Source organism: Typopeltis vanoorti, chromosome 10, assembly GCF_054136105.1.
Source record: "Typopeltis vanoorti isolate ZY-2024b chromosome 10, IOZ_Tvanoo_1.0, whole genome shotgun sequence".
NCBI lineage: Eukaryota > Metazoa > Arthropoda > Arachnida > Uropygi > Thelyphonidae > Typopeltis > Typopeltis vanoorti.
The window spans coordinates 49006129-49031436 of NC_143558.1; the positions used below are offsets into that span (position 1 = coordinate 49006129).

Below are 25308 nucleotides of genomic sequence, written 5' to 3' on the forward strand. Positions count from 1 at the left end.
ATGCTCGTAAGGAGAGCAATTAGTCTAATAAATAACCCATCTCTCACCAACTCGCTCCTCTCACTTTCACTTAGATGCTTGGTCTCTGCAACCTGTATATTCTATAAATATTTCCATGGGAAATGTTCATCTGAAACAGCATCAATAATTCCCCTCTCTGTACCAAGCCCATTGGAACATGTACAACTGCCACCCAACATCCTTTCACAGTACACCTTGAAACCCACAGAACAAGTTTTAATTAATTAGAAGAAACACACGTATAAACCACAGTGAAAATTATTTAATTGTAAATATTTCATCCTAAGTATCTTAGGACATCATCAGTACAGTATTTAAACAAAAATTAGGAATAACATACAGTTAGGGCACATGATTACAATAGAATCTCATGAAAACGTGCATAACGTGCTAAAGTAGTACAAAAAAAAAAAAAAAACATTAATTATTTAACACAGTTTTGTATGATAATTTCCCATACTTTAGGAATAGTAAGAACGTCGTTGCGGTTTAGGTTTGGTCTGTGTAGTAGGGCTTCAGAACTTTCTTTGTATAAACGTTCATGTTTAAATAAAGATCTATGTAAAAGTTTAGCCTTTTCCCAATGGATCCTATGGTTTGGATTTTCGATTCCGTGTTGAGAGAGGCCAGATTTCTGCGGTTTAAGAAGACGAATGTGGTCTTGATGTTCCGAGATGCGTTTCTGAACAGACCTACCTGTCTGTCCAAAGTAAGATAATTTGCATGAGCATGGAATCTCATAAACACCAGGTAACATCAAGGGTCATCAATTTGTCCTTAGGAGAAGGTAATAAGTTGTAAATTTGGTTAATAGGTTTGTAAGTAGTGGCAAAATTGTATTTCTTCATAATTTTAGAAAGACGTTCTGAGATGCCTTTAACGTAAGGTATGGGAATCCTATGCACTTCTTCCTGTCTGGTTTGATGTATGCAGAAGTGACTGATGATTTTTTGAGTTGTTTTGGAATTATATCCATTTAGGATGGCTGTATTTTTGATAACTTCTAATTCATGGTTTAAAGGTTTTGCTAGGTTTGGTGATAAAGGAGATCCCATTGCTGTTCCTTCCTCTTGCTTGTAAATTTGACCTTTCGATAACACTCAAATTCCCAGACAAGATGAAATTTCTCTTCTCGGAATTACCCTGACATCAAGCCTCTCCTGACATAAACACATCACAACCATTGCATCCTCAGCTTCCAAAAAACTGGGTTTTCTCTTTCACTCAAGATGCTACTTCACCTCTAAACAGCTGTTAACATTATACAAATCACAAATCCACCCAGCTCTCGAATACTGCTCTCACATCTGGAGTGGGTCTCCTAAAAGCTCATCAAAATGCTCGTAAGGAGAGCAATTATCACCAAACCTAGCAAATTTGTTTCTAGAACACCTTGAGGAAAAAAAATATTCACTTTTGAACCCAAACCAAAAATTTGGCTAAGATATGTCGATGACGTATTTGCAGTATGGAATCATCCCGAACCTGAATTACAACTGTTTCTAGATAAAATTAACCTTCTTCATCATCGCATCAACTTTACGTTAGAAAAAGAATCTCCACAGGGTATCTCTTTTTTGGATTTACACATCAAAAGAAAAGAAGATGGTTCCATCGCCTCTTCCGTCTTTCGCAAGCCTACATTCTCAGGTCGCTACATTCACAATTCTTCTGCTCATCATCCATCTCAGAAATCTGGCATTATTAAATCACTAGTTTCCAGAGCACACAAATTCTGCTCCTCTGAAGAATCTTTAAACCATGAATTAGAAGTTATCAAAAATACAGCCATCCTAAATGGATATAATCCCAAAACAACTCAAAAAATCATCAATCACTTCTGCATACATCAAACCAGACAGGAAGAAGTGCATAGGATTCCCATACCTTACGTTAAAGGCATCTCAGAACGTCTTTCTAAAATTATGAAGAAATACAATTTTGCCACTACTTACAAACCTATCAACCAAATTTACAACTTATTACCTTCTCCTAAGGACAAATTCTCACCCTTGATGTTACCTGGTGTTTATGAGATTCCATGCTCATGCAAATTATCTTACTTTGGACAGACAGGTAGGTCTGTTCAGAAACGCATCTCGGAACATCAAGACCACATTCGTCTTCTTAAACCGCAGAAATCTGGCCTCTCTCAACACGGAATCGAAAATCCAAACCATAGGATCCATTGGGAAAAGGCTAAACTTTTACATAGATCTTTATTTAAACATGAACGTTTATACAAAGAAAGTTCTGAAGCCCTACTACACAGACCAAACCTAAACCGCAACGACGTTCTTACTATTCCTAAAGTATGGGAAATTATCATACAAAACTGTGTTAAATAATTAATGTTTTTTTTTTTTTTTTTGTACTACTTTAGCACGTTATGCACGTTTTCATGAGATTCTATTGTAATCATGCGCCCTAACTGTATGTTATTTCTAATTTTTGTTTAAATACTGTACTGATGATGTCCTAAGATACTTAGGATGAAATATTAACAATTAAATATAATTTTCACTGTGCTTTATACGTGTGTTTCTTCTAATTATGAACGCACCACAGGTTTCGTTATTTAAAAAAAAAAAAAAAAAAACAGAACAAGTTTCTTTTCCTCTTCATTCATCCCTGCTACTGCGGAACAGTCTTCCCCCCCTGATGTATTTTCCAAGGAATACAACATACAGGCATTTAAATCAAATGTAAACAAGTTTCTCCTTTCCCAACCCACTACCCATATACAGTACTAACGTACTATAGGTTGACTAGCCAACCTCTCAGATATGGGCCGAACATTAAAAAAAAAAAAATAAATAAATAAATAAAATAACCAGGTCAAGGGCATAGCCAACTGCGGTGCACATTCCTTAAGAATATGTGGTGATATTCCCATAGTATATGTGGGAATATCACCACAATATTCCTTAAGAATACGTGGTCATCCATTCCCACAGCCTTATTCACATCTAACCCAACCAACATCTGATACACCTCTGTTTCTTTCACTTCCAATTCTCCTAATACTTGCCTCTCTTCTATATATTTTGCCCTGGATCATTTACACCAGTATGATATATGCTGATAAAGTACTCGTTCAATAATTCAACTATATGCTTTGCAGCTGTTAGTCTGCTGCCATGTCTATCCACCAATGTTAATCTGCCATAATTATTCTTCCTCTTGCTTGCCATGCAGTGGAAAAATTCCCTTGAATTAACCTTGGCCTGACCAGCAAATCTCCTCTCATACTGCACCTTTTCTTTCTTTACCATGCTCGTCACCTTTCTTGCATGCACTTTATACTCTTCATGGATCCAATTACCACCAACTGTCTTGTACCTCCTCATTTACCACACTACCAGGTCACCTCCACTTCACACCATATTGCTTAAACCACTCCACCTTCAATGGGAACAACTCTTCTGACATCATCAACAGTGCTCTCCCTCTGTCCTGTTTCTCTTTATGAAAGACTACGTATCCCTCCATCTCTATTCATATGAGAATGTCATCCTTGTCCAACCGCGTGTTACTTATTCCAACAGTTTTTGGCTGAATGAATTCTATCAGTGCTACAATTTCATTTTCTTTATTTTGAATACATCTGGAATTCATAGGCATATACATTAGCTCTTTTCTGGTTTTCCAACAAGACCCACTGACCACCACTTCTCAGATATGATTCATCATTACTCCCTCCTCCTGCCATTCCTCTCTGTTAATACTGATATTCGACCTGTCCCTAGACATAAATTTTATCTTCACATCTCTCATTATATTAATCCTTTCTTGTACATTCACACATCCATTCCTGAAACTATCTACACTTCTCACATAATCTCCCTCCTCATCCTGATTCCCTCCCCCATTTTCCTCTCTGTCTTATGTCTCTTCTCTCCCATTCTCTTCACTCACCTCTCCATTCACAAATTCTCCTACCCTACTCTCCTGTTCTTCCACAGCATCTTTTGCTTCCTCAGTTCTTCCATTCACTTCATTCATTACTTTCTCTTGCAGCAACAGTTTCTTTAACTGATTCACTTCAAATCCATTTAAATGTAGCCCATCTCTTTTATTGACCTCCACTATCTCTCAAATTCATTCCACATGCTCACAAAATGAACTGCTTTGTCCTCACACAACTCTGATAGCATACCATTTATAATTTTCACTCTTCTTCTTCTTAACTCATCATCATTATACCTTGACAACAATATGCTGACTACCTTATCTACCACACCATTATCTTTCACTCTTACCAACAGCCTCCTGACATCCATTCTTGTTACCAACCAAATCATTTGTGCCAACTACCACTACCAACTCTTGCTCACTTACTCCTCTTATTCAGTGCTTCAATCACCCTGCTTATTCGTTTGCACCTTTTCACTCACCAGACCTCTAATCATTGAATCCCTATACAGGGCTTCTCTCAAATTATTTGATATCTCTTTCAAAAGGTTATCTCTCATACCATTCTTCCTCATATTTCTATGCAGATCTGCAATTCTTTCCTAATATGCTTAATCTCTTGCCTCATCTTTATGTACTCAACTTTCATTTCTTCAATTACTTTTTCACTGCCATTTATAAGCCAGTTGCATTTGGCTACCTTGCACATTTACTGTTTTATCACTTACTGCAACTATCTCACCATCAAATACTCACTGTCTTATTATATTAGCCACACCATTTTTCATGCATTCAATTATACCGTCAACTCTGCATACTTCTGTAGCTACATTCATGATCTTCTTTTGCCTACCACTTACATTCAAGGATGTCTCATAATCCATATACCTGTTTCACTTCTTAAGCGCCCAAACTCTTGTGCCTCCTCATAATCCTCTCCATATTGCATTCATGGCACCTCACCATTTTGAAAATTTACACCACTTGCATTTGTCTTTTGCACCAGTCTACATCTCACTGCCACTTTGTTCACTCTCAAAACTAGAAACAAGAAGTGCAAAGAATTTAATTAATTCACAATTTTAATTAAACCGAACACTGCTTACCAATCACATATACCTGTTTCACTTCTTAGACACCCAAATATACAAATCATACAAAAATGTAACAAATTATCGATATCACGACACACCTTTCTCCAGCTCTCTTGACAAACATCTTCACCTCAAGATAATTTTATTTATATTATCATTAAAAATGTTATATTATATAACATTTTAATGATATATATTATGTTATATAATATTATGTTATGCTATATTATATAACATATTTAATGTTATATTATATAACATAATATAATATAACATTATATATATTTTTTAATATATTAATATAATTTTGTTTATCTTAGGATATTTTCTTAGATTCTGCTAAGCTGCCTCTTCCTGAACCAAGTGATATAGCTAGAGCAAGTGAAGTTAACTTTGATGATGTAAGCAATGATCTAAAAAAACTTTATTCTCAGATAACAGGTAATGCTTTTGAATTTTCTAGTGCATAATTAATTTTTAAACTGTGGACACATATTAATGAAGTGCAAAACCATTTTTAAACAGAATAAAAAAAATATGTAAATTCTTAGTGAAGGCAAAAAATATGCTATTGGAACAAAATATCACCTAATAGACAGGAAAAACATAAGCATAGGAACATGGAATGTAAGAACTCTTTACCAGGAAGGAGCATTGGAAATACTACTGCATGAATTAGACAACTACCGATGGGCAGTGATTGGACTCTGCGAAACCAGATGGGCTGAAAAAAGGAGAATTCCACCATGGACAGTACAAAATCTTAACTTTAGGCAGGGAGGACAACAAACACCAAGAAGGACTAGCACTTATATTAAAACCAAAGGCTCAAAACTCTCTATTGTCCTACAATCCTATCTCACCTAGGATAATTAAAGCAAGATTCAAAACATCAATCGGATCACTAACTATTATTCAGGTATACTCACCAACTTCGACATCATCAGAAGAAAACATTGAAGAGTTCTATATAGATTTGCAAAAAGCAGTACATCAAGTCAAGATCTCCTAATTGTAATGGGGGACTTAAACGCAAAAGTAAGCAAAGACTGGGATACCTGGCCAAGAGTAATCAAAAGTTCTGGTATGGAAAAAGCAATGAAAGTGGCAAGACTGCTAAACTTCTGCTCAAAAAATATACTAACAATAACCAACACTCTTTAAACATCCAAAACCCCAAAGAAAATGGACATGGATATCACCAGACAGATAAACCAAGAATATGATAGACTATATTATTGTAAACCAAAGATGGAAATAAAGTATCCTAAACTGCAGATCTTTCTCTGCAGATTGTGGATCAGACCATAAGCTAGTATTAGCAAACTTAAGAATAAAGTTAAAATCTGAAAAAAGCACTTTTAGAGTCAAAAGGAGACTGAATGTAAAAAAACTACAAGACAACAATATTCTAAGAAAATATCAACTGGAACTGGATAAAAACCTGAAGGAACTACCAAAACAGAATATAAACATCGAAGAACATTGGCGCAAATTAAAGAAAATAATATTAAATTCGGCAGAAAAAACAATAGGTTTCTGTGTAAAAAGGATTGGATCTCGAATGAAATAAAAAGATTAAGTGATCAAAGGAAAAGCATGAAACTAAAACAGAACTATAACAGAAATGAATATAATAGATTAACTAGAGAAATTAGAAAACTAGTTAAAAGAGAAGAGAATAACTGGTTAGAAGAAAAATGCAAAATGGCAGAAAAGCTATCAAAAGAAAATAACCTTCATGGATTATATAAACAAATAGACCAAATTAATAAGACACGGTCAACAAAAATTTTAATGATCAAAAACAAAGAGGGACAACTAATTGAAAGTAAAACAAAAAGAATGGCCAGATGAGAAGAATACTTCAAAGATTTATATAATAAAAACAGCTCCCAGGATATTACGATTCCAGCCACTGAAATGGAAGAGGAAACAAATATCTTTACCAAAGAAATAATAGCATACAGCATAGAAAAACTCAAAACTAGGAAAGCACCTGGCATTGATCAAATACATGCAGAATTCTTAAAAGCAGGAAAGGAACAACTTTTGGAACCACTAAAAACATTATTTGAAAGGATCTACAAAAATGAAGCAGTGCCTACTGATTGGAACCAAATTAGTCATAACTCCTAAGGAGATAAAATAGAATGCAGTAATTACAGAGGCATTAGCCTCCTCAGTATTCCAAGTAAAGTTTTTACTCCAAAAACAAATTAAGCCATATGGAGAACTGGCACTAGGAGAACAAGCCAGTTTCAGACCAGAGAGAAGCACAATTGATCAACTATTCACCTTAAGACTAATAGAAAAGACACTAGAGTACAACCAAAGTTGCTACATAAATTTCATAGACTTTCGTCAGGCATTTGATTCAATCCATAGAAGAGAACTATGGAAGAATTTGGAATTCCCAACAAAACCATAAGAATAAAGAATCTGTATGAGAAACCTGAAAGTGCAGTGCAAATGGAGGACACCTTAACCAACTGGTTCCACACAGAGAGCAGAGTAAGACAGGAATGCAATCTGTCACCCAGACCTGTTCAATCTTTAAATTTAAATAATGAAGACTCTGGAATCAAAATATATGGGAAAAATGTGACAAATTTAAAATTTGCAGATGACATTGCATTACTTGCAAGCACAGAAGAAAATCTACAGCGAATTTCTGATAAAATAAAGGAGGAGCGTACAACATCTGGATTAAACATAAATATAGACAAAACAAAAATTATGCAAATAGGAAAAAGAAGCACCAATCTGAAAATTGAAATTGATAGTAAGAATCAAGAGTAGGTAGAAAACGTCACCTACGTTGTACTCAATAACTCCTTGGAGGAGTTATTGAGTACAATGGTGAAATTATAAAAGATATTAAACAGACGAATCAGTCAAGCATCCCAAACTTTTTGACAACTTAATAAAATATGCAAGTCAAGAGACATCAAACAAGTAACAAAAGTAAGAATCTATAAAACAATGGTCGTCCCAATACTCCTCTATGGAAGCGAATGCTGGAATCTCAAAAAGGCTGAAGAGAAAAATTATTAGTTACTGAAATGGGTTGGCTAAGAAGATTACTTGGAGTATCTCTGCTGGATTGACTAAGAAACGAAGACATAAGGAAACGACAAAAACAAGAAATAACAATAATAGACAAAATCCAAGAAAGAAGACTGTGATGATTCGGCCATGTGACCAGAATGGGAACAGAAAGACTACCATCTAAAGCCCTGAATACAACGATGGAAGGTAAACGATCCAAAGGATGGTCCAAAATTAGATGGATAGATAAAATAAAAGAGGACCTGAAAACCAAATCACAACAAGTGACACCAAACTGGACAGAATTGTTCGGACTCTCTCCGGACAGACAGAAGTGGAAAGAGTTCATTCGGCCTCATCATCATCCACATAGATGATGGAAGAGAGAAGAAGAATGTAAATTCTAATACAGAATACTGAGTAAAATATGAGATCAAATAAAAACAGTTCACTGAGATCATTTGAAAAGAGGAGTATAAAAAAATACATGGATGATAATTCTTCTTTCTCTTTCTATCATGAGACCAAGTGGTCTATATTTGTCTGATGCCATCACTTCCTTGTTTTCTTCTAGCTCTTCTTTTTCTCCTTTTTTTATATTATTATTATTATTGTTATTTCGGGCAACTCCAAGGAGTCTACAGACATATCGAGGGAAGCCCTAACATCATGTCAAGAACAACTATTTGACATTCACACAGTATCTGTCATACCTTGCCTTGAACTCGTTCACGGTCATAGCACCCACAACAGACTCTGGCAGCTTATTCCACTCATTCACCACTCTCCAAGTAAAAAACCTAGTTCTAACACCCCTACTAACCACACTCTTGCACAACTTCCATGCATGGCCCCTAGTCCTCCCACCACCAATCCTATTCTCAAAAATATCTTCTGGATTAATCCTATAGAAACCCTTCAGTAATTTGAATGTCTCAATCATATAACCCCTTTTCCAACTGTCAACCAATTTTTGCAACCCCCAAAAATCTTCAACCTATTCTCATAAGGTTCATTCCACAGACCTGCTATCATCTTGGTCACTCGTGATCCTCTCCACCTCCTCCCCATCAAGAAGAAACCCTGGCTCCCATATCTGGGCGCAGTAGCCTAGATGGGGGGGTCTTATCAAGGCTCGATGCATAGGAACAATAACTTGTTTGTCTCTGCTTGTTAAAGTATTTTTCAGAAGCCAAGTGATTTGATGAGCTAATTTAGCCACTTTTGCGATGTGCCCCCCCTAAACTTTAACTCCCTATCCACCAACACTGAAATCCCTGGCCTCATCAATCTCCTGGAGTACGGTTTCACCAATGTGATATACTGCTACTAATCTTTTCATCCCAAAATGCATAACCTTACACTTTGCCACATTAAATTGACATCCATTTTCCTTAGCCCAGTCCTCCAAACTATCCAAATCATCCTGTAAAATTTTGACATCCTGTGCACTCACAATTGCTCTACCCAACTTTGCATCATCAGCAAACAGGTGAACACTTCCTCTCAGATCCTTTCCTATATCGTTAATGAACAAATTGAAAAGTAGTGGTCCAAGAACAGAACCCTGCGGCACACCACTAGTCACAAACCATCTTTTGGACGCAACTCTTAAATAAACCACTCTCTGGTATCTCTCCATCAACCACCCTCCTATCCATCTCACCAACCCTATATCCATCCCCATCTGCTCCAGTTTACTGATTAGAGTTCCATATGGTATCCTGTCAAAGGCCTTGGCAAGGTCTAGTAGAATCACTGTAAACCATTACCCTTACCCAGTTCAGCCGTCACTGTGTTATAAAACTTGAGTAAGTTACTGAGGGCATGATCTACCCTTCACAAAACCATGTTGTCCCCCATACAGTATCCCATTTTCATCTATCCAATCATGTATTCTTTTCTTGACTAATTTCTCCAAGACCTTGACAATAATTCCTGATATGCTAATCGGTCAGTAATTTACAACAGGTCTTGGAACCTCCTTTATGCAGTGGAATTATTTTCCCCTCTTTCCACCCCCTCGGGACTAACCAGACAGAGACTCAAATTAAACAAAATAGTCAAGGGTACTGAAAATTCTTTAGCTGCTTCACGTACGACACAAGCTGGTATACCATCCAATCCCACAGATGTATTGGCATTGAGGTTTTGCAATAGACTACTCACCTCCACTTCATTCACAACAATTCCCATATAATCTATTGGTTCATTAATTTCTGCAATGTCATCACCTGGATGATATATTCTTGCAAAGTGCTTGCTCAGTAATTCAACTATATCAACTGATTCAGTTACCTCCCTACCATCGGCATTCTTTAAAATCATTCTGCCATGTACATTTTTCTTTTTACTTGCTACATATCTAAAAAACTGTTTAGGATTCTCTTTAGCTTGCATGGCCAATGTTCTTTCATAATCCTTTTTTGCTTTTCTTACCACACTCGTTACCCTTCTGGCCTGCACTTTATACCATTCATGTGCCTGCCGGTCACCTTTCTCCTTAAATTCCCTCCATAGTTGTTTCTTTTTTTGCAGCACAAACTTAATGGTGTTATTCATCCAGTTAACCATTACTTGATTTATTGTTCGGACTCTGGGTATACAGTCAGCCATTGCTTCATGCAAACACTTCTTGACTGCCTCCCATGCACTATCAACTTGCAGTTGTACATGCCATGGCACTGAACCAATCAAACTCCTAAGCTTGTCATACTTACCAGCCTGATAATTCCACGTTTACCCTGTCTTAATTGTAAATTCCACACCTTTAGCCACCTCCCAAGTCAAGACCCTATGATCACTCTCAACAATTGGTGGCAACATGGTCATATATGTATACAGTAATTTGGGTATTCTGTAATTATTTTTAATTAATCTCAAATATTTTATTTTACATATTATAAAACATCAGTATGACCTGAAGAACAATAATAGCAATCTGAATACAAAAAGAACAGAGAAATACATGCATTACAATAGAATTCTTATAAACATGCAGTGATGTAGTGGCTAGGATAAAGCAATATCAGGATATGCATATATATATATATTATATATAAAAAAAGAACAACGTATATTATTATATTAACTAAATAACTTTAATTAATACTTCCAATATTTCAGTGATGTTACATTACCATCTTCAGGGAACATAAAAAATGAAATGTGCACGCAGGCACTAACACTGAGCAAAAATGGCTGAAGAAAACAACTGAAGTCAGTCCTAGAGTTCCAAAGGGTGCCACCTAGTGGGCCAAATTGGGTATTAATCTTGGCTGTTTGGGCTGATGTTCTAAGAATGCAAGCCTCCCGTATTTTGGGTAGTCTCATGCATCCAAATTTATCGAGGTTTGGGGAGTTTTTTTAAGGCTGAGACTGATTCTAAGAATAATCTGTCATATTTAAACTTACTGCAGTGTAATAAGGAAGCTTTCTTCCAATGTATTTTATGGCAGGTATCCAAGGCAGGGGTGCTTAAGGGTCAAAGCTGTATAACTGAGAGGAGACCTCCACATAGCCTTTAAAGGAATGCGGAGAACCGACCAGGGCTTCTGACCTAATGTCCAATCCTCACCTTCTCGTGGTGCACCCTGTTGGGTATCTACTTTGATACTGAACGAACGAGGATGGGCTGGCAATTTGGGATTTAGCCGACCAAATTGTATTCTTATTGGTTAAACCAAAATAAAAAATGATGGTACAACATGACAAAATTTCATGCCGGCTGGGGCGTCGCCCGGTTAAACAAGGCCCCCGTTGTTTTCGCCAGGGAACCAGGGCGAACAGCGAAAAGTCAGCTACTGGAACAAATCTGAAAACAAACCCCAACTCAACATCACCAGAGTTAAAGATCGGTACTATCAATGTAAGAAGCCTGAATGGCAAAGAAATGGAGCTAGCTGAGGAATTAGATAAGTACCAGATCGACATAATAGGGGTGACTGAAACAAAAAAGACCAAAACTGGTGAGATCTTTCTGAGCAATAAATACAAAATGTTATATTCAGGCAATAACAATCAAGGAAAAGAAGGAGTAGCCATAGTATTCAACACAAAATACGAGGCTAATCTTCTTGAATGGCAGTCAGTCTCAAGTAGAGTAATGTGGGCAAATATGAGAATGGGGAACTGGACAATGAGACTTATTTGTGCCTATGGTCCCACAGAAGGTTCTACTAAGGTAGAAGTGGAGGAATTTTTTGAGGCTTTAGAAAAAGCAACTGACACAATGAAAAAGGAAAAGTTGGTCCTTGTTGGGGATCTAAATAGTAGAGTAGGAAATGATTGTGAGACATACAAAAATATTTTGGGAAAATTTGGAGAAAAGAGCAAAGCTAATAATAATGGCAAATATCTGTTGGATTTCTGCTCAGGACATGGACTGGTTATTACTAACACCATGTTCCAACATAAAAATGTGCACAAATTCACATGGAGAGAAGAGGCTAGGAATAAGAAAAGTCTCATTGACTATGTTATTGTTGATAGTGATGAAAATTTATTTATCACTAGGTTAGACTATAATAGATTTAGTTTAATCCTTTATCCCAGTGTGAGCAAACAAAGTTTGCGCCTGAAAATATCTTCAGGACTAAATATAGTGTTGTACTATCTTATCCAGTAAGTAGTGCAACACCAGGCGCAAACTTTGTTTGCTCACACTGGGATAAAGGATTAAACTAAATCTATTATAGTCTAACCTAGTGATAAATAAATTTTCAACATCTTTCTCTAAATCCAGAGTAATTTTTAAAAAAGGTGATAAACCTTTTGGCAACTCCCATAGGCACAGATGACTTGCTACTGCTTCTGCCTGGTATCTCCAGCTCTGGGCCTGGCTCCCACTGAAGAGACCTCAATAAAGGTCGAAACTAGTCTGGGTAGATGGCCAATCCCTTTAATGCATAACAGTATACATATCCACATAGGAAATGTGTTTTGCATTATGGGAGATACTGGGTTAGAAGTGCCTGGTAGCTTGCTCCACCTTTACCACGAGTTGCCTTGGTGTTGCACTACTTACTGGATAAGATAGTACAACACTATATTTAGTCCTGAAGATATTTTCAGGTGCAAACTTTGTTTGCTCACACTGGGATAAAGGATTAAACTAAATCTATTATATGTTGATAGTGATGTTTTCTCCCTGGTGCAGGACACCAGAGTGTACAGAGGATTTGAAATTGGAAGTGATCACTATTTAGTCTTGAGCAGGATAAAATTGAATTTCATATTGAAAAGAATAACATGTAAGAAAGTTTTAAAGCGAATAAAAGTTGAGCAGCTCTCAGATGTAAACTGTAGACTAAAATACAGAAATATTATTGAAAAGAAAATGAAAGAGTTTGAGAACAGGAATCAAACCTTGGAAATTCAGTGGCAAACTCTGAAGGAAACATTAATTGATTCTGCCAGAGAGGCATGTGGTGAGGTTGTGTGCAAATATAAAAAAATCAGAACTCCCTGGTGGACACAGGAAGTTAAAGAGGCAGTGAAGGAAAAGAAGAAAGCATATCAAAAGTTCCTGGCAAATAAGTCAGCTTTTACTCTTACAGAATACAGAGACAAATGTAAGAAAGCTAAACAGTGTGTAAAACTAGCTAAACAAAAGTCATGGGAGGACTTTGGCAAGAATATAGAAAATAAATATCAAGAAGGTGGCAAAATATTCTGGAGGTTGTTGAAGAAGCTTAGGAATGGAGGAAAGAGTGCTGTAAAAGGAATTAGAGATGATAAAGGTGAAATGAAAACAGGAGAAAAAGATATCCTTGAAGTATGGAGTAATTACTTTGAAAAACTGCTAAATGAAACAAGCAGTGATGACAGCACAGTGATAAAAAACACTGACCAGGCATGCAGTCAGGAATACATATCCATACTTGAAGTAGAAAAAGCCATCAAAGGCTTGAAATGTGGAAAGGCAGCAGGAGTAGATGATATTCGACCAGAAATGCTCAAGTATGGTGGTATAAGAGTCTTACAGTGGCTGCACTGCATAGTTCAGAAAGCCTGGACAGAGGGACGAATTCCCGATGATTGGAGTAGAGCTCTCATAGTACCCATATATAAAAAGGGAAATAAAACTGAATGTGAGAATTACAGAGGTATTTCCCTACTGAGTGTTCCTGGCAAGATCTATGCAAGTATACTTGAGAAACGGTTGAGAAGAATTGTGGAAGAAAAGCTTGGTGAAGAACAAGCTGGATTCAGGCCAAATAGAGGCTGTCAGGATCAGATCTTCACTTTACGACAAATAGTCGAGAAAGCATGGGAATATAACAAAGATCTGTATTTAAGTTTTGTCGATTTGGAAAAGGCATATGACAAGGTGCCAAGAGAGAAGCTATTCAATACGCTGCAGTTATATGGTGTCAATGGGGCATTATATCAAGCAATACTTAGTCTTTATTTGAGTTGTGAGTCAGCAGTTAGAATTGAAGGAAGTACAGGAAGATGGTTTAATGTTAAATCTGGTGTGAGACAAGGATGTACATTATCCCCTCTGTTATTCATTATCTATATGGATCACATTATGAAGGAATGTGGTATTAAACCTGATATCAAAATTGGAGATGTTAATGTCAGCTCTTTGCTTTATGCGGATGATGTTATACTTCTAAATAAATCCGCTACAAGTCTGCAAGATTCTCTGACTAAATTGAATAGCTGTTGTAATAGATATGGTATGAAGGTCAGCAATAAAAAGACAAAGACAATGAAAATAGGCAGAATCATTGAAAATGTCAACTGTGTTGTGAATGGAGAACCTGTGGAACAAGTAAAACATTTCAGCTACTTAGGCACAATTTTTACTGAAGATGGTAAACTAAATATAGAAATAGACAACAGAATCAGCAAAGCTGGTATCGTGGGAAGTCAATTGAATAAATTCATATGGAATAAGAAAGAAATTAGTCGGAACACTAAATTAGCTGTATACAAGACTGTGTTCAAACCAATTTTAACTTATGGATCTGAGAGCTGGGTCAGAAGTAAAAGACTAGAGACCGCAGATATGAGAGTCCTGAGAAAGATTAGAGGCGTGAACAGATGGCATCAATGGCAATATCATATTAAAAATGACGATATTAGGAAAGAACTTGACATTGTCAGCATCCAGGAATGCGTTAGCAGAGCTAATCTCAGATGGTATGGTCACTTAAATAGAATGGGAGAGGAAAGATTAGCAAAACAAGTGTTCTCTGCCAGGTTGGCAGGAAAACGACCCAGAGGAAGACCAAGATATAGGTGGATTGATACGGTACAAAGTGCCTTAGACGATAGAAATATAAGATCTGATAATGTTGGAGTCTTGACAAGTAACAGACTGATTTGGAGGAAAATTGTAGATAGGAAGTTAGTAATGGTGTAATTTTTTCATGTAGTACTGTCATATCCTGTACACCCCTTGAGGGTACATGGCAGGAATTTGATGATGATGATGATGATGATGTATCCAAGGCATGATCAGCAAGTCCTGAATGGCTATAACGATGGAAACGGATATAATTCTTATGTTCAGATATCCTGATATTAGCAGTCCTGCCTGTTTGGCCATAGTAAAACAGTTTATAACTACAAGTGACCTGGTAAACTCCAGGTAGGTCTAGAGGAAGTTGCTGGTCCTTGGGAGAGCAGATAAGAGATGCCAATTTTTGATATGGTTTGTAACAAGTTGTCAAGTCATATTTTTTTAAGATTTTTGTTAACTTTTCAGAAGTTCCACGAATATAAGGAATAGTGACAGATTTAGAGTAGTCCTTGTTGTGGAGGGGGGTTGGGGTTAACTGGTTTTAATATTTTTGGATTTTATGGGGGTTGTATCCATTGGCTACAACCCCCATAAAATCTTAACTCCTACAAAAAGTGTTAAGAATATGAATAAGTTCAGTAGTAAGGGCATTGTTATCTGAACTGATTAATTTTGCCCTGTTATATAGGGTTTTTATAATCCTATATTGTTGGTAGGGGAGATGGTGTGAACGCCGGTGAATGTATCTACCTGTATGTGTAGGTTTTCTGTAAACTGAGAAAGCCAGGCATCCATTAGGCTGGCGTGTAATCAGAGGACTTAGGAAAGGGAGATTGTTATTGTTTTCTTTTTCTAAGGTAAACTGGATCCTGGGGTGTTGATTGTTTAGGTGTGAAAGGAAGTTTTCGAGTGTGCCTAGGCCATGTGGCCAAATAGTGAACACATTATCTACAAAGCGTAGCCAAACAATAGGTTTAAGTGGGGCCGAGTTTAAGGCTTTTTCTACGAAGGTCTATGGCCATAAAGAAGTTGGCCAAAGGTGGGGAGGGTGGAGAACCCATGGAAGTCCCCTCTGTTTGTTTGTAGAACTTTCCTTGCCAAACGAAATAGCCTGAGTTCATGGTGAACTGAAATAGGGCTGAGATATCGGGAGGAAATTTGCCTTGGATAAGGTCCAAAGTATCTTTGAGTGGAACATTGGTGAATAAGGAGGAGACATCAAAACTGACCATTATGCCAGTTGTTGGAGTGAGAGGTTTTCTATACTGGCTTTAAAGTGGGCTGAATTTTTAATGTGTGAAGGTGTGTTGCCAGTATATTGTGTGAGCACTTTGGCTAGTTTGTATGTGAGGGGAAATGATGCTGTCCACAATGGGACGTAATGGCACATTTTGTTTATGGATTTTTGGAAGTTCATATATTCTGGGGGGGGGGGGGGGTCTAGAGTTAAAAGGTTTTAGTTTATTAGTAATTTCCACAGGCCAAGAAGTAACCTTCTTAAGGAGCCTATGGAGTGTTCTGATTTGGGAGCTGGTAGGATCATATTCTATAGGGAGGTAAGTAGACCTATCTAATAGCAAGGAGGAAAGCTTACCTGTGTAGTCGGTTTTGTTTAGAATTACAGTGGCATTTAAATTATCCACTTTAGTATTTATTATTTTACTGTTATTTTTTAATTCCTGTAGAGCTTTGAATTCTTCTTTAGAAAGGTTGCACTTTGGAGGTTTAGCTTTAGTGAGAACACTTGCTGCTTCTAGTCTGATATTGTTGGCAATATGGTAGGGAAGGTTTCAGATATTACGTTCTAATTGAATCATTATTTCTTCAGAAGGGATTTTTTTTGGTGTTATAGCGAAGTTGTGGCCTAGAGAGAGCACGGTGATGGCTTCAAGGTTAGGGATGACAGGTTTATTAAGTTTATTACTGTGTTGAGAGGCAGTCGAGGTTTGCTAGCTGAGTTCTTTTTCAAACTTTCGAATTTTTTGATGTGCCGACAGCATACTTTTTGGAATTCCTTATTTGCTGAATAATTAGAGACGTTGGAGAGGATCATCCACAGATCATCATTTAGCGTAGCAGTAAGCTCTTCTTCTGGTGTAAGAATAGCCTCGTTAGTGTTGGCCAAGAGAAAGCGAGTAGCAGTAATTTGCTCACGTAATAAAGCGAAGCTCGTACCTCTATATATGCTGAGAGCTTTAGGAGAAGTGAATCAGCGCTTCAGTTTTACACAGTTAGGGATCACATTATTATCCCGGCAGCGTTTTAGAAAGGCTAATTGATTCAGTTGTCTAGCTATCTTTAGTTTTAACTTGCTGTATTGACGAGCCTTGCGTGCAAAGGAATCTCCGTGGATTATACTTATTCTTTTAGATAAGCATATACGTTGGTGATATATAACTGTTAATTTTAAGGAAAGAACAACGTATATTATTATATTAACTATATAACTTTAATAAATACTTCCAATATTTCGTTAGTGTTACATTACCATCTTCAGGGAACATAAAAATTAATGTAATGTGCATGCAGACACTAACACTGAGCAAAAAATGGCTGACGAAAACAACTGAAGTCAGTTCTAGAGTCTTAAAGGGTTCAACCTAGTGGGCCAAATTGGGTATTAATCTTGGCTGATGTTCTAAGCCTCCCATATTTGGGGTAGTCTCATGCATCCAAATTTATTGAGGTTTGGGGAGTTTTTTAATGCTCAGACTGATTCTAAGAATAAACTCTCATTTTAAACTTGCTGTGGTGTAGCAAGGAAGCTTTCTTCCAACGTATTTTTTGGCAAGTGTCCAAGGCATGGTCAGCAAGTCCTGAGTGGCTATAACAGTGGAAATGGATATAATTCTTATGTTCAGATATCCTGATATTAGCATTCCTGCCTGTTTGGCCATAGTAAGACATTTTACGACTACAAGGGATCTGGTAAACTCCAGGTAGGTCTAGAGGAAGTTGCTGGTCCTTGGGAGAGTGGATAAGAGATGCCAATTTTGATATGGTTTGTAACAAGTTGTCAAGTTATGTGCTTACCGCTATGCTAAATGATGATCTTTGGACGATCCTCTCCGACGTCTCTAATTATTCAGCAAATAAGGAATTCCAAAAATGTATGTTGTCGGCACATCAAAAAATTTGAAAGTTTGAAAAGAACTCAGCTAGCAAACCTCAACTGCCTCTCAACACAGTAATAAATCTGTCATCCCTAACCTTGAAGCCTAGAACGTAATATCTGCAACCTTCCCTACCATATTGCCAACAATATCAGACTAGATGCAGCAAGTGTTCTCACTAAAGCTAAATCTCCAAAATGCAACCTTTCTAAAGAAGAATTCAAAGCTCTACAGGAATTAAAAAATAATAGTAAAATAATAAATACTAAAGCGGATAAGGTAAATGCCACTGTAGTTCTAAAACCGACTACACAGGTAAGCTTTCCTCCTTGCTATTAAATAAGTCTACTTACCTCCCTATAGAATATGATCCTACCAGCTCCCAAATCAGAACACTCCATAGGCTCCTTAAGAAGGTTACTTCTTGGCCTGTGGAAATTACTAATAAAGTAAAACCTTTTAACTCTAGACACCCCCCCCCCCCCAGAATATATGAACTTCCAAAAATCCATAAACAAAATGTGCCATTACGTCCCATTGTAGACAGCATCATTTCCCCCTCGCATACAAACTAGCCAAACATTTAGCCAAAGTGCTCGCACAATATACTGCCAACACACCTTCACACATTAAAAATTCAGCCCACTTTAAAAGCCAGTATAGAAAACCACTCACTCCAACACACTGGCATAATGGTCAGTTTTGATGTCTCCTCCTTATTCACCAATGTTCCACTCAAAGATACTTTGGACCTTATCCAAGGCAAATTTTCTCCTGATATCTCAGCCCCTATTTCAGTTCACCAATGAACTTCAGGCTATTTCAGTTCACCATGAACTCAGGCTATTTCGTTTGAGAAGGAAAATTCTACAAACAAACAGAGAGGACTGCCATGGGTTCTCCACTCTCCCCACCTTTGGCCAACTTCTTTATGGCCATAGACCTTTGTGGAAAAAGCCTTAAACTCGGCTCCACTTAAACCTATTGTTTGGCTATGCTATGTAGATGATGTGTTCACTATTTGCCGCATGGCCTAGGCACACTCGAAAACTTCCTTTCGCACCTAAACAATTGACACTCCAGGATCCAGTTTACCTTAGAAAAAGAAAACAATAACAATCTCCCTTTCCTAGGTACTCTGATTACACTCCAGCCTAATGGATACCTGGCTTTCTCTAGAAAACCAGGTATCCATTAGTTTATAGAAAACCTACACATACAGGTAGATACATTCACCAGCGTTCACACCATTCCCCCCCCCCCCCAACAATATGGGATTATAAAAACCCTATATAATAGGGCAAAATGAATCAGTTCAGATAACAATGCCCTTACTACTGAACTTATTCATATTCTTAACACCTTTGTAGCCAATGGATACAACCCCCATAAAATCCAAAAAATATTAAAACCAGTTAACCACAACCCCCTCCACAACAAAGACTACTCTAAATCTGTCACTATTCCTTATATTCGTAGAACTTCTGAAAAGTTAACAAAAATCTTAAAAAAATATGACTTGACAACTTGTTACAAACCATATCAAAAATTGGCATCTCTTATCTGCTCTCCCAAAGACCAGCAACTTCCTCTAGACCTACCTGGAGTTGACCAGGTTCCTTGTAGTTGTAAATTGTCTTACTATGGCTGAACAGGCAGGACTGCTAATATCAGGATATCTGAACATAAGAATTATATCCGTTTCCATCGTTATAGCTACTCAGGACTTGCTGACCATGCCTTTGACACCTGCCATAAAATACGTTGGAAGAAAGCTTCCTTACTACACTGCAGCAAGTTTAAATATGAGAGATTATTCTTAGAATCAGTCTCAGCCTTAAAAAAAACTCCCCTAATTTCAATAAATTTGGATGCATGAGACTACCCCAAATATGGGAGGCTTGCATTCTTAGAACATCAGCCCAAACAGCCAAGATTAATATCCAATTTGGCTCACTATGTGGAACCCTTTAGGACTCTAGGACTGATTTCAGTTGTTTTCTTCAGCCATTTTTGCTCAGTATTAGTGGCTGCGTGCACATTTCATTAATTTTTATGTTCCCTGAATATGGTAATGTAACATCACTGAAATATTGGAATTATTAATTAAAGTTATTTAGTTAATATAATAATATACGTTGTTCTTTCCTTAAAATTAACAGTTATGTATTACCAACGTATAGGCTTATCTACAAGAAGAAGAAGTATATAAAAAAATTAACTCAGTTGAGGATAGCAACTTTCCAAGCTTTGGAATAGAAAGGCAGTTATTATGATTTAAGACTTCGGCACTTACTTTGAATAAACACTCAGTCTTACAAGTACATTTATGCAAAAATTTGGGTATTATTCTATTGGATTCTGTGATTAGTGTTGTCAATTTCATGTTGAGCCAGACCAGATTAACGAGGTTTGATAAGCTGAATATGGTTCTTTTGGTGTTCCGAAAGAAGTTTTTTTAACTGATTTTTCTGTTTGATCAAAATAAGATAAGTCATGTGTAACAGTATTCATGGCAGCTTGTCTTTAAATGCAGTAATAGTTCTGTGGACATTCTCCATCCCTTGGAGAATGTTGAGCAAAACTGTCAGTGATTTTATTTTTAATTCTTTGGTTATAACCATTTAAATAATTTAAATCTTTATACAAGATTTGATTTAGATGTTCTATCCATTGTTTTATATTCAGAGAATGTAAATTTTTTTCATTTGTTTTGTGATCCCACATGATTTATCCAGCATTTTATGTGAATAAATTCATTTCTGTATTTGAATTTTTCATTTTCCATGGTCCATGTTTTGCTTCCTTATTTAAAAGTTGGTTTAGGCAGAACGTTATATAGGCTGATTTTAGTGCGAGTATGTACACATACACGCATGCTCACACACACAAATATATAGGATTTACTGCTAGGCTTAAATTAATTATGCTATTTTTTTTAACAAAATTCAATATTTTAATATTTATATTAATATCTATATTCTAACGAAATACCCATGAGTGGTGTTGTATGGGGATTCAATTATTAGAGGTGTGGTTAATGAAAAGATGCACAGGGTTTGTTTTTCTGGAGGTAAAACGAATAGAGTGATTGAGGCATTGGATATGAGGAGTAAGTGAGCAAAAGCGTTAGTAGTGGTAATAAGAACAAATGACTTGACTGGGAACAAGGAACATGTAAGGTTGGATATCAGGTGATTGTTGAGAAGGATAAAAGATAATAGTGTGATAGGAAAGGTAGTCAGTTTATTGCTCAGCTATGACAGTGATGAAATGAAGCATAGCATGAAGATTGTGAATAATATGTGTGAGGAGAAAGGAGTGGAGTTTGTTAATATGTGGAATGAGTTTGAAGACGAATTGAATTTTATAAGAGTGACGGACTGCATTTGAATGGTTTAGGTGTGAGTCATTTGGAGAGACTGCTGCTGGAAGGTAAAGAAATTAGCAAAGAAGGAATCTGATAAAGTAAGAAGCGATGTGAAAGAGCAGGAGAGATTGAAGTGGTGGTTATGAATGAAGCCTTTTGAAAGAGATATCAAATAATTTGAGAGCAGAGAGTTTCATTTCATTCTTTTCATTTCACTAGCATTAATTAATAAAAGTAAAAGTATATTAAAAAGGATAATTTTTCGCGTTTATACCAGTAACTTTGCTGTGCAATAAAAAATGATAGGCTTATTAAGGATTATCTGGCTCTTTTCTGGTGTTAAAATTAGATATGGTAATAATTTAATCAAGGAAGGAGTAAGATACAAACATGAATTATATAAAACACTAAAATTCTAATCTCCAGACCTATAAGAACTTCACAAGTTTGAACATGAGCGTCTGTGAATCATCTACAAATTTGAAAAAAAAAGAGAGAAAATTGACAACACAAGAATATATTAACTATGTCCCAGTCAATAAGAAAAATGTTGCTCTCCATCATTATTCTTTTTCAGAGAGCTTTGAAGTTGTTATAGTCTCTCAGGCATTAAAGATTATTTTACCATGACCGAATTATTGGACATCAACCGATGCTGAATGATCACTCAGATGCTTAGTGACATGCCACACCAGTCCTCGCCAGGTGGTCTTGTTGCATGCTTTTCTGGAGACTTCAACTCTTTGAAGATCAGTCAATCCAGACATGCCATCCATCCATCTCATTGATGGTCTACCCCTTCCTCTTTTTCCAGGGACTTTACCTTCTGTTACTATTTTGAGTAGTCCTCCTTCCATCCTTGCCCAAAGTATTTAAACTTTCTTCTGTCAATATCCTTAATGAGCTTTAAAGTTCTACTGATCCTTTCTAGCACCCATCCATTTGTCCACCTTTTAAAAACCTCCTCCAGCATGTTTAATTATATCCAGAAGTGAGATGTTCACTTAATCCATGACCCCCCCCCCTCTTTCACTTACACACTCTCTATCTCCCTCCAATCACTTTCCATAGATGTTCTGTTTCTACGTTGTTTTTTCTATAGACAGTTTCATGGACTGCTCCACTAAACTGGCCATCAACACTCTCCCACTCCCTTCTAATCACGTACAAACACAAGCAACTGCTGGTCAAACGAGGGTGCTCAGAAAAGTTCTCGACCATAGATGCCAACACTATCAGTAAGATCTGTCATAAGCGTCCATGATAAATTTCAAGTCATTCTATCAAGTACTTTGTTTTATACAGCTTTCTGAAGCAAAAGTGTTGTCTGTATCCCTTGAAATGGATAAAATTGAGTATCATGCGGTTATAAAATTCTTTGTAAAAGAAGGTTTAACGCCAAAAGAAATTCATTTAAAGTTCATAAAAGTTTATGGGCACTTTTCTCCTTTGTTTTCAATGATTAAGAAATGGGCTGCCGAGTTTAAACGTGGCGTACCAGCCTTGAAGATGATCCACATGAAGGACGTCCAAAAAATATAACACCAGAAATCATTGATCAAGTGCACGATATGGTATTGGATGACCAGTGAGTCAAAGTGTGAAATTGCTGGGACTATAGGCATTTCAAAAGAACGTGTAGGATATATTTTTTGTGAAGAATTGCAAATGAAAAAGCTTTGCGCGAGATGGATGCCGCGCTTGCTCACAGCAGATCAAAAACTCACTTACATGAAAATCTCCGAGCAGTTCTTGGAGCATTTTAACAAGAATATAACACTGATTTTGTGCATCGATTTATTACTATGGATGAGACTTGGATTCATCGTTACGCACCAGAATCTAAACAGCAGTCAAAACAGTGAACAGAAGCCTGTTGTTCAGTGCCAAAGAAGAAAATCAGTTCCATCAGCAGTGGAACAAGCTATTACAATGGCTTGTAAAACAATAACCAGGGAAGATTATTTTTATCTTTTAACCAGGCTAGATGAAAAAAATTCTTGAGAAAAGACCCAGTTTGCAGAAAGAAAGAAATCATCTTTTATCAGGACAATGCACCTGCCCACAAAGGTGTTTGGCACTCGGAAAATTAAGGGATCTGCACTATGAATTGTTGGAAAATCCACCCTATTCCCCAGATTTGGTTCCCTCTAACTTCTATCTCTTCCTCGCTGTCAGCATTTTTCTTTGAATCAAGAGGGGATTGCAGATCTTACTGAGAACCACTACAGGTATGGGATAATGGCGCTGGAGCATAGCTGGAATAAATGCATTAGTCTTAAGGAAGATTATGTTGAAAAATTAAAATAATTTTGAAATTATAATTTGTTTTTTCATTGTTAGGCCGAGAACTCTTTCAGACTACCCACGTATAATGTTTAGCTCCACACTCACCTGATCAATTTCTCATCTTTAAGGAATTGACAGCGTATACTAGAAATATAAATTAAATAAACTTTAATATATACGTTCTGATATTTCAGCAAACATCACGTTGCCATTTTCTTGGGAACTTAATACAAAGACACGTGCACACAAGTACTACATAACAGCAAATGAGAACCGAAGCTAGGAAGCTAATGTTTTTCCCCCCCCCCACGGGCTAATTTTCTATAAACTGTTTTCTCAGTTTATAGAAAACCCACCCATACAGGCAGATACATTCACCAACAATCCCATCACCCCCCCCTCACAACAATATGGAGTTATTAAGACACTATTGAACAGGGCAAAAATAATCTGTTCAAATGATCAAGCCCTAACCACTGAACTAAATCACATCCGTGACACTTTCTCAGCCAATGGCTACCCCCCCCCCCCCCCAAAAAAAAAAAGAATCCAAAAAATACTTAAACCAGTTATCCACAACCCACCTTCCCCCCTCCCCCTTCACAAAAAAGATTACTCTAAATCCATCACCATTCCCTACGTCCGAGGCACCTCAAAAAAATCAAATCAACAAAATCTTAAAAAAACATGACTTGACCACTTGTTACAGACCACACAGAAAATTGGCATACCTGGTGTATACCAGGTCCCTTGCAGCTGTAAATTGTCCTACTTTGGCCAAACAGGCAGGACAGCAAATATCAGAATCTCAGAACACAAGGATTACATCCGATTTCACCAGTACAGCCTCTGGGCTTGCAGACCACACTCTGGATACTCGCCACAGAATAAGATGGAAGAAAGCCACAGTAATACACCGCAGCAAGTTCAAATATTAAAGACTATTCATGGAATCAGCCTCAGCCCTTAGGAACATGCCAAACCTCAACAAATTTGGATGCATGAGACTGCCCCAAATTTGGGAAACATTTATCAGAACTTCAGCCCAAAGTCCAAGAACTACCAATATAGCCCGCCAGGGGTCACCATCAGGACTTTAGGAAAACGGTAGCTTCCTAGCTTCGGTTCTCATTTGCTGTTATGTAGTACTTGTGTGCACGTGTCTTTGTATTAAGTTCCCAAGAAGATGGCAACGTGACG

The 25308-nt window shown here is 37.0% G+C and overlaps 1 protein-coding gene across 1 annotated transcript in view; it reads left to right on the forward strand.

Moving 5' to 3' along the window:
- The window catches only part of LOC150102406 (uncharacterized), a 357402-nt gene that overhangs the window by 268355 nt on the left and 63739 nt on the right, over positions 1 to 25308 (forward strand). The window contains exon 16 of the mRNA XM_090399570.1: positions 5351 to 5471. Coding sequence (XP_090255696.1) covers positions 5351 to 5471 — 121 coding nt within the window. The remainder of the gene's footprint in view (positions 1 to 5350; positions 5472 to 25308) is intronic.